The following is a 14238-nucleotide window of genomic DNA, read 5'->3' as shown; positions in this document are numbered from 1 at the left end:
TAAACCCGCTTTGTGAAACAGACCCCTTTAGTCTAATGTCTGATTTTGGTTTGTTTATTAGTCTTGTTGTTACTCAGGTTGCCATCATGCAGCTGCAGATATGCAATCGGAGCTTCTCAGTTGTAGTTTTGAAAACTGTGTTGCTCTAAAAGAAGAAATTAGTTGTACTCCTTTACATTTCTATGCAATGCCAGTCCGGAGACAAAAAGCAGAATAGGCCTTTTTCACAAAAAGTTCCATCAGCCAGCTGAACAGCAGTGCGCAGGGGATTAGGAGTAGGGTTTGCTTGATATAGTCTTAAACAATCTTCTTGCTTCTAGTTAAAAGGACATTAAACCATGATCTCTGTAACCATGGAAACTTTAATACCAGTGACCATGTCTGGTTATGATATACATCCATTTATTACTTTGAGCTCACCTGACATTTCAGTCCTACATGAGCATCGCTCTCATTGCTGCCTTGCTGATCTTTTTGCGATTCTTTCTTAATCTTCTTCTTTTTGGAGAATTTCGACGAATGGGCAGTTGGAGGTCTTTCGTGGGTGATGGCTTTTGCGTGGTTGGGGATGTTGTCTCTGTAGAGTGGAAATAAAGAAAGAGACTATCGAATTAACTTACTGATTTATTTTCCTCTTCTGAATTTAGAGACTTCATATTAGTTTCTTACCTGGTTTTGGTGTGGTTGTATGCAGATGATGATGTTTTCTATGTTGGAGATGTTGACTGTCGAACTCCTTGTCTTTAACCTTTTCTTCTTCCTCCCGTTTTATCTGCTGTTGCCGCAGTAATTCCTTCTCTTCATCCAACCTCTTGTGAAGAAGGAGAAGCTCTTTTCTCTCTGCCTCTAATTTTTCCTCCTGGACTTGTAACATCCTCTCCATGTCAGGAGTCTCATTTTCTCTCCTTCCTGCCAGCTCTCGAGGGTCTGGGTTGGGTTCTTTGGTTGGTCTGAACCTGTTCCTTACTCTTTCATTGAGGGATTCCTCACTATTATTGAACATGGCTTTGTGAGTTTGTGTGTCTTTGTGTCCCATTTTAGGATTCCTTTCTGTACTGTTGAACCCATCTTCTCCCAACTTTGCTTCCATGCCTACAATACCCACAAAGGGTTCAGATTTGTCTTTAGAAACCTCAACATTCTTCCTTTCCCCATTTTCCTGGGCCTCAGTATGATGTTCAGTCCCAAGAAGCTTGGTGAAATTGTAAGCCCAGTGTGAAGAAATCAACACTGCCTCCTCAGATCGAGAAGTGTCTTCTTCAGTCAGACTGTACCCTTCAGGCTGAGGAAAGGTGTCTCCTCTGGGGTCCCAGTGCTGCGAGAGATCCTCCAGATGAGCCCTCTGGTTTTGTTTCAACTCATCCAAATGGTGGAGCTCCTCTTTTGAGTGCACTTTGACCTGAAGAGCAAAATTAAAGATTTTTGCAGCAGTTGCCTCAAGTTCAAACTATACATTTTTTAAGCAGATGGTACAGTAAGCAGTAAATGTTTTTATTCTTTGAACTAATTGTAATTTGTTTCATATTTATAGTTATGATAACAACTGACACTTTGACACCTTGAACAATATAAGAGAATCAGATGCAGGGCGATACTCTCCAATATTAGTTTCTATGGTAACATCAGTCCAATATCCGTTATTATTTTTGGACATCAGGACATCCCCATTTCTTACAAAGTAAATCTGCATCCCTCGCATCATATATAAATCCACTAGGACTGACTGCTAACCCTGTTATAAATTAAACATCCAACCCCATTTTTCTAGTTAGAGAATGCACCATACAACAGAGTACAAAGTACCAATTGTTCCTGTGTGTAAAGAAAAAAACAGCTATTCATGCATCAGACTTAAGAAAATTCTCAAAAAACCTTTCAGAATCTTCTAGATGAAACATTATGTATTAAAAGGCATGTTGGCTGTTAATTCAGAGAGTTTGATGTCAGCAGATTAGGGATACTGAACTTATCCAATCCTACCTACTTTGAAGGCTGCTAGATTGAGAAATGTTCACAACCTTTATGAAATTATAGATCTCAATTAAGGCTCTCGCAACTCTTAAAACATTACCAATAAGGCTAAGATTAATACTAAAGGCATATCGAAGATAATATAAGGTGATCATTAAAGATTACAATATATACTTGAAATATTTTGCATTTGTTTTAGAATAATAGCTAAATCATGTTTAATGGCAGAGCTGTTTCTCTGCTAGACAGTCCATTGCTTGAAATAACAAATGATTGAAAGGAAGAAAGTCCATCATAGTAACAATAAATGAAAATGTATGAGTTTTTTTTATCTTAATCATCCTACAGCAAATCAAAGCTTAATATCTTCTTTATTAACTTATATACAAGTTTTTTTGTGTACATCATATAGTAATCAAAACTGGTTAAGTGGCAAAGTGGAGCTTTAGAACATTCAATAACCCTAACCTGCAAAGGAACGGCCACAGGAAGACAACAAAAGGCCTTTTTTACATTACAGTGCCACTAAATGGCATCTAAGACAGGTCCTTCTTTAAGCAACCTCTGTTGATGAGTCTTTCACAATGAAAAAGTCAAAGTAGAACTGATATGTGACAGTTACACTGTTGGTTATAATGGACCACTGCTCAAGTCAACCCCCACAACACGCCTACTGCCAGCTAAACTTTGTGACAACCTTTCAAAGGGGCCTAAAGGCATTAAAGTCAAATTCCGCCCACTGTGCTGTCTTGGTCTTCACATAAATCATTTAAAGAAGAAAGGGAAAAAAACTCAGACTTAATTATTTGTTTGATGGTATTTGCTGGAATCATGTCTGATCTCTTAAGACCACCCGTCACAATCAAATAATGCTTTTGCTAACATACTCAAATGATAACAGATAGTTTAGCAGCACAGACGAATTTATGGCTAAATAATGTAGGCTGTACACCAGTTATCAAGCTTTAATCCTTTTATCCTGAAAACAGAGACGTTGCAGATAAAATATGTACCTGTCCTTGTGCAGGTCCGGGGCTGAGCGTCTGGTTTCGATGCAAGTGGCTGTGCGGTCTGTGAGAGGATTTCTTCTTGAGCACAACGGTACGGGGAGCAGTCTGACATCTGCACTCCACATGATCCACCACTGACACTACAGCTTTAGCATAAGTGGGTCTTTTGTTGATGTACTCAATCTTCATGACCTGGAGAGGTTAAGAAGAAGATGGAAGGTACTGGGAAGTACTTAAAGTGAAACAAAAAACACATTGTACTGGTGCATTTAGGCACGGTTATATAACTGTGTTTGTTTGTTCCTTTGTTTGCTTATTTGTGGTTTGTTTAGTAAATAAATGAACTGTAGGACAGGAGGTACAGGTTTAGTCTGTAGACCAGCCTACGAGGCAATTCTGTGTTGTTGTTGCTTAATTTTTTTAGAGCTTATAACTAGAAATCTACGAAGAAATCCAACATCGCCAAAACTGGTCAATTTTATACTTTACTGACCCTAACAGGGATTGGCTGGTCAGAAGCAAAGAATCGTATTGTTTTTCCAATCAGTGAACGCATCATGCATTCCTTTTAACAGTTTTCACTGTGGAAGTTTATACTGCATGAAGAGGACTCAAATCACACTATTTTTAGTTCTAGTGAGGGCTACTTTCTTACAGTGTTTATTAAATATAGTTTACAATTAAACACTTAATGAAAATTAACATTATGGATACTCTAAGCAGATTTTGATTTCATGGTTCCTTTTAATTAAACCATCAAGTTGCTTAGGACAGGAACTATTGATATAGATATCTGAAATGGCTCTATTATCGACTAAATAATCTAAAACCCAGCTAATTTCATCTAAAATCATGAAACATTTTTTTAGCTTTCAAATAAACCCTGAGATTTATCAGTTAAAATGTTTTATTATAGCAATTTTAAGACCCTTAACTGAGATTATATAATGTGTGTTAGTGCATGCTCCTTTACCTGCAGGTATCTAGTGTGTGTGAGGACGGGAACGCAGTGGAGGCTCTTAGTGTTGCAGCAGCCAGAGCAGCGCTGAACCTCCACACACGGGGGCCACAGCAGAAAGTTGGCATTGCTGCGGTCCAACATGGCTCTGGTGACCTCCACCACTTCTGTGCGAACTTTACACTGAGCTTGCACAGCGGGCTGAGCATCTGAGGGAACAGATACATCACAGTAAAGCTTCAGTGGCAGCAATGATGTAAGCCCCCTCATACGTTTGATAAACCACACAATACATACTTGTCTGCGATGAGAGTTTCAATTTTTCTATTGTTAACATACAAGGACATGCATTCAAAAGAACACTACACAAGTTGTATTAAAAGCTCAACAAAGGCTTTATATCACTATCTAGAAATCTAAATTTTTCCTTTATGAGAACAGCGACAAAAGACTAATTGGGGAACAAAAAAAAACATGCTGTCATCATTAATCACTTCCCACAGACTCTGACTAAGAGGTCTATAGCCAACATGGTTAAAAGACTGTCCTAGTAGCAGACAAAGTGCACAAAGACGTGGAAATGACAGCAAAAGATCCTGAGTAATAAAAAATACATTAAAACTGAGTCTATACAGAAACTTGTCTTATAATTGATTTTCCAAACTGAAACTAAATGAAAAGAGGTTTGACTAACCGAGGCTCCGTGGGAGTCTGTGACCTCCATTGGCAGCAGAGTTACTTTCCTCCTCATCTGAGACAAAAAACACACACATAATTTATCCCATTTGAACAAACAAAATACATTATGTATGTGTCACGTATGTGCCATGTAAAAGGGATGGCTTTGGTAGTGATGTATGCAAAGATTTTTAAGAAATACTAAATATTCTACAGTTAAAGGTTCTCCTATTAAGAAGGGACAGCAGCAACTGGAGCATAGAGTTAATCCTGGGCTGCATTAACCTTAAGTACGGTACTGGAAAACTACTACAAAATGTGGTTAATGTAATTTCTATATAGAGAACACAATAAGAACCAAAATGATTCGATCATTTATCAGAAATAATGGTTGCTTTGAAGGTTTTACATAAAAAAAGATGAATGGAAAGTCTGTTTACTGCATCAATTTGTGTCAAAGATCTATGAGTAATCCCGTGCATTTATGATCAAGGTCATCATGAAGTGACAATTATTTGGTCATGTTTTTTTAAGTAGCTTTGTCAAAGACTGAATATTACTTAAAATACATTGAAAAACAGAGACAAACATTAATATTGGCCTTTACCTAGAATGTATTGACTAAAATAAACATTTTCAATGATTTGTTCTACATGATATTCAGTTTAGAAACAGGGGTGTTTTCTTATTGGGAAGAAACAGAACAAATTGTCAAGCTTCTTTAATTTAAGCCTAATTTAAATCTTTGTCAGATGGAAAAAATATATATGTTATATCTAAAAAAAATAAGACTTTTTGGTATGAGTGGCTAGCAGGACAAGCTAAGGCCCACATATATATCAACCCTATGCCACCATGTCTAGGAAAAAACATTTGACCAGTGTTGATATAAACGTTTTGGTTGGCAAAATTAAATTACACTGTGATTCCGACCAGATTGTTACTATGAACCCTGTGTAAAGGGCATTTATGGGTAAAACTTTGTCTCTTTATTTAAGACAGTTATTCGGAAGGAGGAAAGGAAGTAGTCTTTGAGTTGTTTCCTGTTGTATGACTCAGAGAAAGTGAGCTGATAAAGAATGCACTGAGCTTTGGGAAATAAAAAAGAAATTGTGATTTTTAATATGCTAAAATGTTAGTACTAGTCAGGCATATTCCACTTTGAACACGTGCTTTTATTTTGTAGTCTTCTCTACCCGATGTGTGCTTCTGTCCCTACTATTACTGAACCCATATGATTTAAAGGCCGTGTTTTAAAAAGTCAGTGCAAGTAATAACTGCAAAAATGGAAAGCGGGAGCAGCTGTATTTTTACTATGAATTAAAGAACGTTCAACACAAAGCCTACTTCTGTTTAGGGTATTATTTTTACCTATAAAAGGCAAAAGAGCTGCAACATACACTAATGCTTGCTACCCAGAGGTAGCAAGCAAAAACAAAAAGGCCATCAGTTCATATGTGGGGTAAAACATAAATGGTAGAGATGTGAAAATACTTGTTTTGAAAAGCACACCAAAACAGCGGGATCTTGAGAGTTTTAAGGCTCTGTTTAGGTGTGTTAGTGGATTTAGATGCAAAAGGTTATAGTTGTTATATATGTGTCTGTAAAGTTTAAGAAAAAAGGCTTTGGGTCTTTACCTACGGAGTCAGAGAGCAGCAGCAGCTGGAGGTCCTCTATGGAAGCAATGGGACTGTTTCTAACCAGCTCCACCAGGGCTGCAGGCAGAGCGTCCTCCTGAAACAAACATATCAGCCCAAATAAACGACTTTGAACTCATAATGCAAACAGATAAAACAGGATAATGCATGTTGTGCATCATTCATAACATTAAAGCAGCCTTTATATCAGAGTAAGAGAAACTAAAACTCCATCACTTCCACAACTACGCTTGTCTTTAAGAGCATCTGACCAAATCTTCCCAGAAGATCTCACCAAAAAAACCACTGAACAACTCTACTTTGTGATTCTAGAGATTTGACTGTGGGTTTAACCCCCTCCTTGGTCATTAATAGGCGAGAGACAGCCTGCAAGGGAGGGGGGAATTAACCAAAGCAGACACACAATGGTCACTAAGAGCATGGTGAATGACTATTGGCGTTGTGTCCTCTCATCTGCTAACATTTAGGGGTCAAAGGAGCAGGCAAGGAGTCAGGAAGTGGGGGAAGGAGTGATATGGAGAGGATGAGAGAAGGGAGGTGCATCTGGATAAAAAAAAAGGGGAATAATAGATGAATAAGAGAGAGGCTGAAATGGACGAGGATTAGACGTGGGTCGGGGATCTCCCTAACTTCAGTTAAAATGCCCTAAAATGAGTCCACTTAGTTCGTCATTTTTTTTCTAGAGAACTTCAACTAATAAAAACATTCAAAAGAAGTCATTATGTTGCAAACAGCAATCAAACATCTAATGATTGCAGCCCAGTAAATGTAACTCAGTAGTTTTACTGAGCTCGTGAAGAATATAATGAATCCCAGCAGCTAGCAGCCATCCATGCATGAACATGCACACTAACCCAGCCCACCCCATACTCCCATCGACATTCCCCCATTATTGGTTGACTTTCCAAAGAGTCAAATAAATACAGCAGGGAAATGCCCGCTGTATACCTCTCGCATCCTTTTCCACTAGCTCACCGATGCCCCTGAGGACTCGTCATGATTATTTCCTCTCTTTGCCTACGGAGCGAGCCAGCCGGCTCGGCTAATTGTGTTTGATGGTAATTATAGGGTGAGTGCCTTTTGTTCGCCGTGGTGCCTGCTGTCACGGCAATTTGTGTCTAAGCAGGAAATATTAAATAAACACCTCGGATCTGGTAAACAAACAGATGCAGAGAAGGCTGTCAGAGACTGTAAACACGCGTTAATAGTGGTAAATGTGCGACTGCGATGAAAAGGACAGCCATAATGAAGCATGTGTTCATAGGTGGATTTTATCAGATATTTTCACACCAAACTCTACAAGTAAAGTCATTTCATCCCATCTGTGCCAAACAGAACGCAGCATACTTCTTCCACTTTCTGTCAGTTTGCATCTACACACTTATTTTAGTAGTTTTTCCTTTAATAGAGGAACAGTTTACATTCCGAATGGGGGAAAACAGAAATAAAGTGACACTTTGATTCGATTTTAAGTCAGCTCTTTGTAAAACATCTGTTTCCACAAGCTTTAGCCTAAATGTTTCTAAGCACTGTTAATCTAAACATGAATAGATACCCATTGCATGTATAGAAGTCTCTTTATTTGATCAAAATCTGCAGAAGCCTAATTTCATGAATGTGTGTGAAATTAGGGAACATCTAAAACATGCAGTATACTGACTCTTGTTTGGCTCAAATTTGATCTGAACAAAGAAACTGCAGCTAAAACTCCATATTTAGGGTTGTTGAAGTTTAACCTCCAACTTAGTCTCAAGCCTTAGCTCATTTAGAGTTAGCAAAAGCATTTTTTCTTTATACAAAAACCCATCACACATTTAAATGATCATAAAATCTGAAAAGGTTTAAGGACGTGTGCAATTTTACAATTCTTTATGGAGTAAATATAGCAAAAAAAAGCTTCTGTCATTTATATGGTAGCCTGCAAGTCTACTAATATTTATACTGTCATCTCCACTCTTTAACTTCTGTACCATTTAAAACCTCCAATTTTGTCATAAACCAGTCTTTATCACCTAAAGTAACGTCCCAGCTCCCCAAAGAGGCTGCAGACGCCCTGAGGAATCCCAGGCACAGGCAGCGGCTGCAGCCCAAAAGGGGAGGAGGAGGAGGAGGTGGAGGGAGAACATCTAATCGTAGATAATTAGGGGGTCGAATTTGCTGGCGGCAGTGCAGCAGCAGCCACGGCACATGTGGGAGGTTTCACATGCAGGCCCAGAGAGCGTGCAAACACGTGCGCATCGCAGCATCGAGTGAACGATTGGGAGGTTAATTAATTCCACTGTCATAGTTTACCTTTTAGCCTGGAAACAGAAGATCCAGAACATTTCATCTGTGACCCAGAACATATAAGACATCATGTTCCCTGACTTTTTTCTCTTTTAACAAGTCACAGAACACGCAGTTGCGATCGTTTCCCATCTGTGAATCCTTGATGTTTAAAATTAGACCTGGGGAATTCCTGGTTGTATACCTCAAAGCTTTGTCAACGTTCCCCTATAAAGCAGCGTCAAATTTGAAATTTCCTTTCTACGTGCTGACTGCTTAACGATAGAAAATGAGAAGAAAGCTTGATGACAGGAAGCTGAAGTTACCTCTCACAGATCAAACATCTACCTCTATGTGAGGTTTCTAAAATGATGGTATACTACATTCCTGTAGAAATGTGTCTCATTTATGTTCCTTCAATAGCAGAATAAAAGAGGTGTCTTATCTCTTAGAGTCTAAGACGCCTTTTCCCATAACAGGCTTGGCTGATTTGCAGCCCAATTCAATCCAGTTTAGTTAGGTCAGTGGCAAAGACTAATCATTGTGGAGAACACTCGCCTGCCTCGGTTGCCCAGATTAAATCTGCAGCGGAAGCTAAACAGATGATAAAATCAAGCCAGTTGTAGACTTTTCTTCAGAAAAATCTTTTTCTTGTTTGGTCAGGCGTCAGTTGACCTGCATCGGACCCTTGGTGAGGTTTAGATTTCCTGTTTGAGCAGACTAGGTCGATCTCTCACGCTGCATTGTATTTTTACTGTTGCTTTTCTTTTAATCAGCAGATTTCATTAGGGGAGGTTAGGGCATAGATCTTAGAATCCTGAGGGTATGAGTTCGAGCCCCACTCCCAGAAACTGCCACTCTGGGTAGATGAGAGTATTGGGATGTATTGCGATAAGATGCGTGTCATGATGCTTGGGTCACAATACGATATTATCACTATATTGCAATATCACCATATATTGCGATTCTTCCTGCAATCAAAATTGAATGTATAGATAAAAAAGCAACCTCTGTATATGTTTATCAGATTATTTTGAATGAACAGTTATTTTGGCATCCATGTTGCTTGGGATTTGAGTCAGTCCATGTCTTCCAGTGTGTCTGCCTCAACTACAGATACAGCGCTGCGCCGCACAGCGGTACAAAGGTAGCCCATTTTCCCTCCGTTTTAGGTAAAAATGTTTTGCTTTAAAATCGATACTAGGAACTAAAAGATCAATATTATATCAGGCAGCCAAAAATCCTGACATCTATTGCCAAAGCGATTTTTTCCACACCCTAACTCTGGGTCTCTGAGCTAAGACCTTTAACGTAACACCGCTCCCCGGCCACCGCACAATGGCAGCCCACTGCTCCCCAAGGGGATGGGTTAAATGCAGAGAGTTCATTTCAGTGCTCTGTACTTGTGACAGTGTAATGACAATAAAAAAAGCTGGGAAAAAAAGATTTATTATGATGAAGCAAGTGTTGATTGAAAGTGGAAACCCAAATTTACAGAAATCGGTTTTTCTTCTGCATCAGCAGTCTGAAATGATGAGTTATTCTGGTAACATAAAATGTGGTTGAATGCTGTTGGGACATAGGTCCAGTTTACACTACCCTTTTGAAACCATGCCGAGATCAGTCCGAGCCCGGCAACTGAGATAACTGTTGAGTGTAAATGGCACGCAAACTGAACCAGAGAGTGAAGACACAACCGAGCCGCGCAAAACTGGTACTAGTTCATCAGTAGGGCTTGGCACGGTTCAGTTGTGGCTCGGCTCTCTGATAACAAAGTGCGAATGAGCAGAGAGCTCATCTCCTTACAGTCAGCTGTCAGTAGTTGGCAGTAATGCATATCAGTGAGTTGCTTGCCAACTGCCATAATGCAGAAGAAGAACAATCAAAATTTTCTTAACACCACATTTTAAAAGAGCGTGGTGCGACCAAAGGCTGCCTTCTTGTTCAGAGTCTCCGCAAACAACGACATATCACAATTATAACGAAACATAACTTCCTGAATGTTACGGGCGCCGCCATTTTGACTAGCTTGATTCCATCCTTCAATCCTAGCAGTAGTACTGTGAATCGTCACTAGGAGGCGAGGAACCATGCTAGCATGATGTGTAAATGGTTAACGGTTAACTGATCCCAGATCCGTCCGAACTCAGATGGGTAGATAATGGGGCAATAAACTTGGTATCTTCCACAAAACACAAACTCAAGACTTAGATCCATTAGGGTTAGAGAAGAGACAAAAGACGTTTTGAGCCATAAAACAACCTGAACCTCCTGAACAGGGTAAAATAAGAAATGGTAGGATTGCAAATTTAATAATTAATGTAAAAGTCTGTGGGTTGTACTACTATGTCTAGTTCATACAGGGAGCAAAATCACATAGTGTAAAATGGTATTTCTACTTCATGAACAGCAGTGTGCATAGCTAGTTCAGCCAATGAATTGGTCCTAAAATCAGCACAGAAAGGCAATATTTTAATGAGCGCCTACACTGTCATATCAAATGAACTCTATAATCTAAATCTAATGGTCTGCTGTCTGAATAGATGTTATGATAATGTGGTCTTTATTTTCAGATTTTTCAGACCATTTCAATGCTGTTTGGTAAATTAAACACATACAAACCTCTGTGCTGCAGTTGGCACACTGCCTTCCACTGTTTTTTAGTTTTTAGGTTTCTATCCATGCCATGCCCTAACCTGTAGTGGGTCCGGCTGCCCTCTACAGTTAGTGGCAAACTCTCTCTATTTAAGGGGAACTGTTAGATTTCCCTCATGCTCAACTGACTTTATTCAATGAATGGAGCCAGGTGTCTTTCCTGGTATTCAAGCTTCCCCATATTATCCCAAAACATTCATGTAAGTTCTACTGTTGAGGCCCCAAAACCTTGAAAATAAAAAAGGGCAGATATAACATTGTATTCATTAAAACCACTCATTTTATCCCATACATTGCTCTGTTGTATTATTCTTTAATTCAAGTAATTTCCACAATAGCTGGTAGTCTTTATGATAGAAAATACTAACTAACTATTTCTTTGAGACAAAGCTGTATAAATGATTGGCATTAAATTAACCCAGGTCTTAAGGGAGTCTATAACTCAACAGTTTAATAAGAGTTTATGAAGGCATCTTGTCTAGCCACATGGAGATGCTTTTAAATTAACTCCTGTCCCTCACCTCCCCCTTTTCTTTTCCTAATACATCACCCAAAGGGTTTCTTTGGGTCTATAAGGGAGGTTTTCTGTGTCACCTAAGCATCTCACATGGAAACATTTCATTTTAGAATTGTGACTTAGACTTTCACAGATTTATTTTGTCATTTTGTATACACCAGTGTAAACAAAAAGAAATTTCGTTTAAAACAGCTTTACACAATTTCATTTTTTTAAGTGCAGCCTTGAAAACAGTAATAAATGCATAAAAAATAGTAAATGTAATGAATAGTAAATTGTGATGAAACAGGTGCAGCAAATTATTTAAAAAGGGGCCGTTTTAAATGTAAACGTGGTAAAACTTAAAAGAGGGAGCTTCATATTTGTAGCCCACTTAAAAAGTTTTTTGCTTGTAAATTAAATGGTGATAAATATTATTTAATAATAAATATATACATTTTTGTCTGTTTATATTATATTCATTTTGTCTTGGTGATGGTGCAGCAGTTTAATATTGTGGGAAGTTTTTATGATTTTTTATTATTTTTTTCTTACCTCGGCCACACCAAACCGCGCACATGCCGCCAGCAACGCGAGCAGCAGCAGCTGTACCCACGAGCTCATCTTGCTGCCCAGCCTCGAGCCTCTCCAACGGACCGGGCATTTATGGAAGCGCGAGCGAGCCTCTCTCCTCAGCACGGCGCGCGGGGAGGGGTGAACAGCGGCTCGCCTCGCGGACCTGCGCGCGCCTGTGAGCTCTGTCCAGCTGCGTTGCCCCCCTTGAATGTGCGAAAAGGTTCTCCAAACTCTTTTAGTCCTCCTTAAAAAGTAAATCCTCGAAGATAATAAAGCTCCAGCTTGTTACTTCTTTGTATGTTTTTTACCTATTATATATTTTAAACTTATTGATAAAGCATCTCTGCATTCAAATTTCTCAGAGAAAAAGACCAGAACTTAATAAAATAAAGGAAGAAAAACACAAAGGGACATTCCAGTGTAAAAAGGGTCCAAAAGTAACGAAGAGACACGATTAGGAACAGATACAATTAAAAAGTTTTTAAAGTATCCCTTATTATTTAAAAAGAAAAAAGCCAAAAACACCCAAATTAAAGATCAGCTTCTATTTCCCACAATCTAATGTCCATCCTCCATAAACCGTGATGCGTCTCCAAAAATCCAGCTCCTGTGATGAGAAGTAAAGCGGCAGCTCAGTATGGTGGTTTACGCTCTTCTTCTTCCGAGGAGTCTTATCAGAGAGCAAAGTGCTGTGTGGCTTCTGCCCTGGACCAGCCTGATTAAGCTGTGCTGCTACTGCTGCTGCTGCTTAAGGGGCTGTTTCTCTCTCCCGCCCCCTGTCTGAGGACAGGAGCCATAATCTACGCGCAATATCCCTGACGATGCGCAGCGCTCATCCTGAATCATGATTTATGCAAATAATTACGCAGTAGAATCAAGCTGTTTTGTATGGAAGAGGATTAGGGCCACTGAAAAAATTAAAAAAGTTAACTGATTTTTAAAATTTTATTTCAGTATAATATGAGAAAAAAAGTTAGAATTCTGACTTTTTTCACAATTCTGACTTTAATCTCAGAATTCTGACTTTTTTCTCACAATTCTGACTTTAATCTCAGAATTCTAAATTATTCTGACAGCTAATAAACCTGTTAGCATCAAGCCGTAGCCATGTCTGTTTTAGAGACTGAACTAGCTATCTTGTTTTATGAAATGGCATCACAGGGGACCCCTCGGGCAGGAAAAAAGTCATCCAATTACTCATTTCCACCAATGTTTTACTGGAACTCTATAAAAAAACTCACATCTTTGTCAGTGAAGCTGAGTGCTCCCACGTCTCTTCCTTAATGGTGTCCATCTACATTAAGACCCAAAATTCTGAGATTAAAGTCAGAATTATGAGATTAAAGTCAGAATTCTGAGAAAAAAAGTCAGAATTCATAATATTTTAAAAAATAAGTTAACATTTTTTTTCCAGTGGCCCTAATTCTCTTCCATAGTTTTGTCTGTTTTAATACGTCCACGTGTGTCCTGTCTTGTTAACTTTCATTTGTGTGTTTATTGGATAAAATAAATATTTGTTTTTAGCATTGGAACAAATCTAGTGATGCAAAATGATTGATGTACCATTTTTTTCATGATGATACAGCTGCTTTAAATTCTTTCTTCTGGAAAAAAAAACAGCAATCTGAAAACAACAATATGTTCCAACAAGACAGTTATTGCATGCATCAATCAACTGTATGTAAATATCTAAAGGCCAGGAAACAAACCAAATGAAATAAATTAATACTATGGAATAAAATTGTCCATAGATTCAGCCAGAATAATACCATGAGTTGTTAAATGGTTGCATAAGTCAGTGGTTATTGCTCAGGGATTTTTCACCAATTATTTCTGGGTTTTGTACCTTTCTGAGGTTATGTGAGAAATCAGGTGTTAAGTCTTCGATCATAGACATCTGGGCAGTCGGAACACTTTACAATTAAATGAATATCTCAGTAGGAAGCTGTATACCAATCAGCATGAACTTCC

The 14238-nt window shown here is 38.7% G+C and overlaps 1 protein-coding gene across 1 annotated transcript; it reads right to left on the bottom strand.

The window, feature by feature from the left end:
* Positions 1 to 401: 401 nt before the first annotated feature.
* Positions 402 to 12980, bottom strand: pdgfbb (platelet-derived growth factor beta polypeptide b). The gene is made up of 7 exons (XM_038267687.1): positions 12247 to 12980; positions 6255 to 6351; positions 4634 to 4690; positions 3955 to 4148; positions 2985 to 3173; positions 670 to 1399; positions 402 to 577 (listed from the first exon to the last, which is right to left on the bottom strand). The coding sequence occupies exons 1-7, from the start codon at positions 12313 to 12315 to the stop codon at positions 435 to 437; spliced, it is 1479 nt and encodes a 492-aa protein (XP_038123615.1). The 5' UTR covers positions 12316 to 12980; the 3' UTR covers positions 402 to 434.
* Between the last annotated feature and the right edge of the window lie 1258 nt (positions 12981 to 14238).

Source organism: Cyprinodon tularosa, unplaced genomic scaffold, assembly GCF_016077235.1.
Source record: "Cyprinodon tularosa strain WSP-4 unplaced genomic scaffold, ASM1607723v1 ctg118, whole genome shotgun sequence".
Taxonomy (NCBI): domain Eukaryota; kingdom Metazoa; phylum Chordata; class Actinopteri; order Cyprinodontiformes; family Cyprinodontidae; genus Cyprinodon; species Cyprinodon tularosa.
This window is presented reverse-complemented; position numbering and strand designations above follow the sequence as displayed.

Bases quoted from the DNA above. Each gene is read 5' to 3' on its own strand.
- pdgfbb (XM_038267687.1), bottom strand. From the start codon at position 12,315: ATGAGCTCGTGGGTACAGCTGCTGCTGCTCGCGTTGCTGGCGGCATGT. The intron at 4,691-6,254 runs GTAAAGACCCAA...TTTTTGTCTCAG, and splicing joins GCTGCTCTCTGACTCCGTAG to ATGAGGAGGAAAGTAACTCT. The intron at 4,149-4,633 runs GTTAGTCAAACC...CTGTTCCCTCAG, and splicing joins CAGACTCCCACGGAGCCTCG to ATGCTCAGCCCGCTGTGCAA.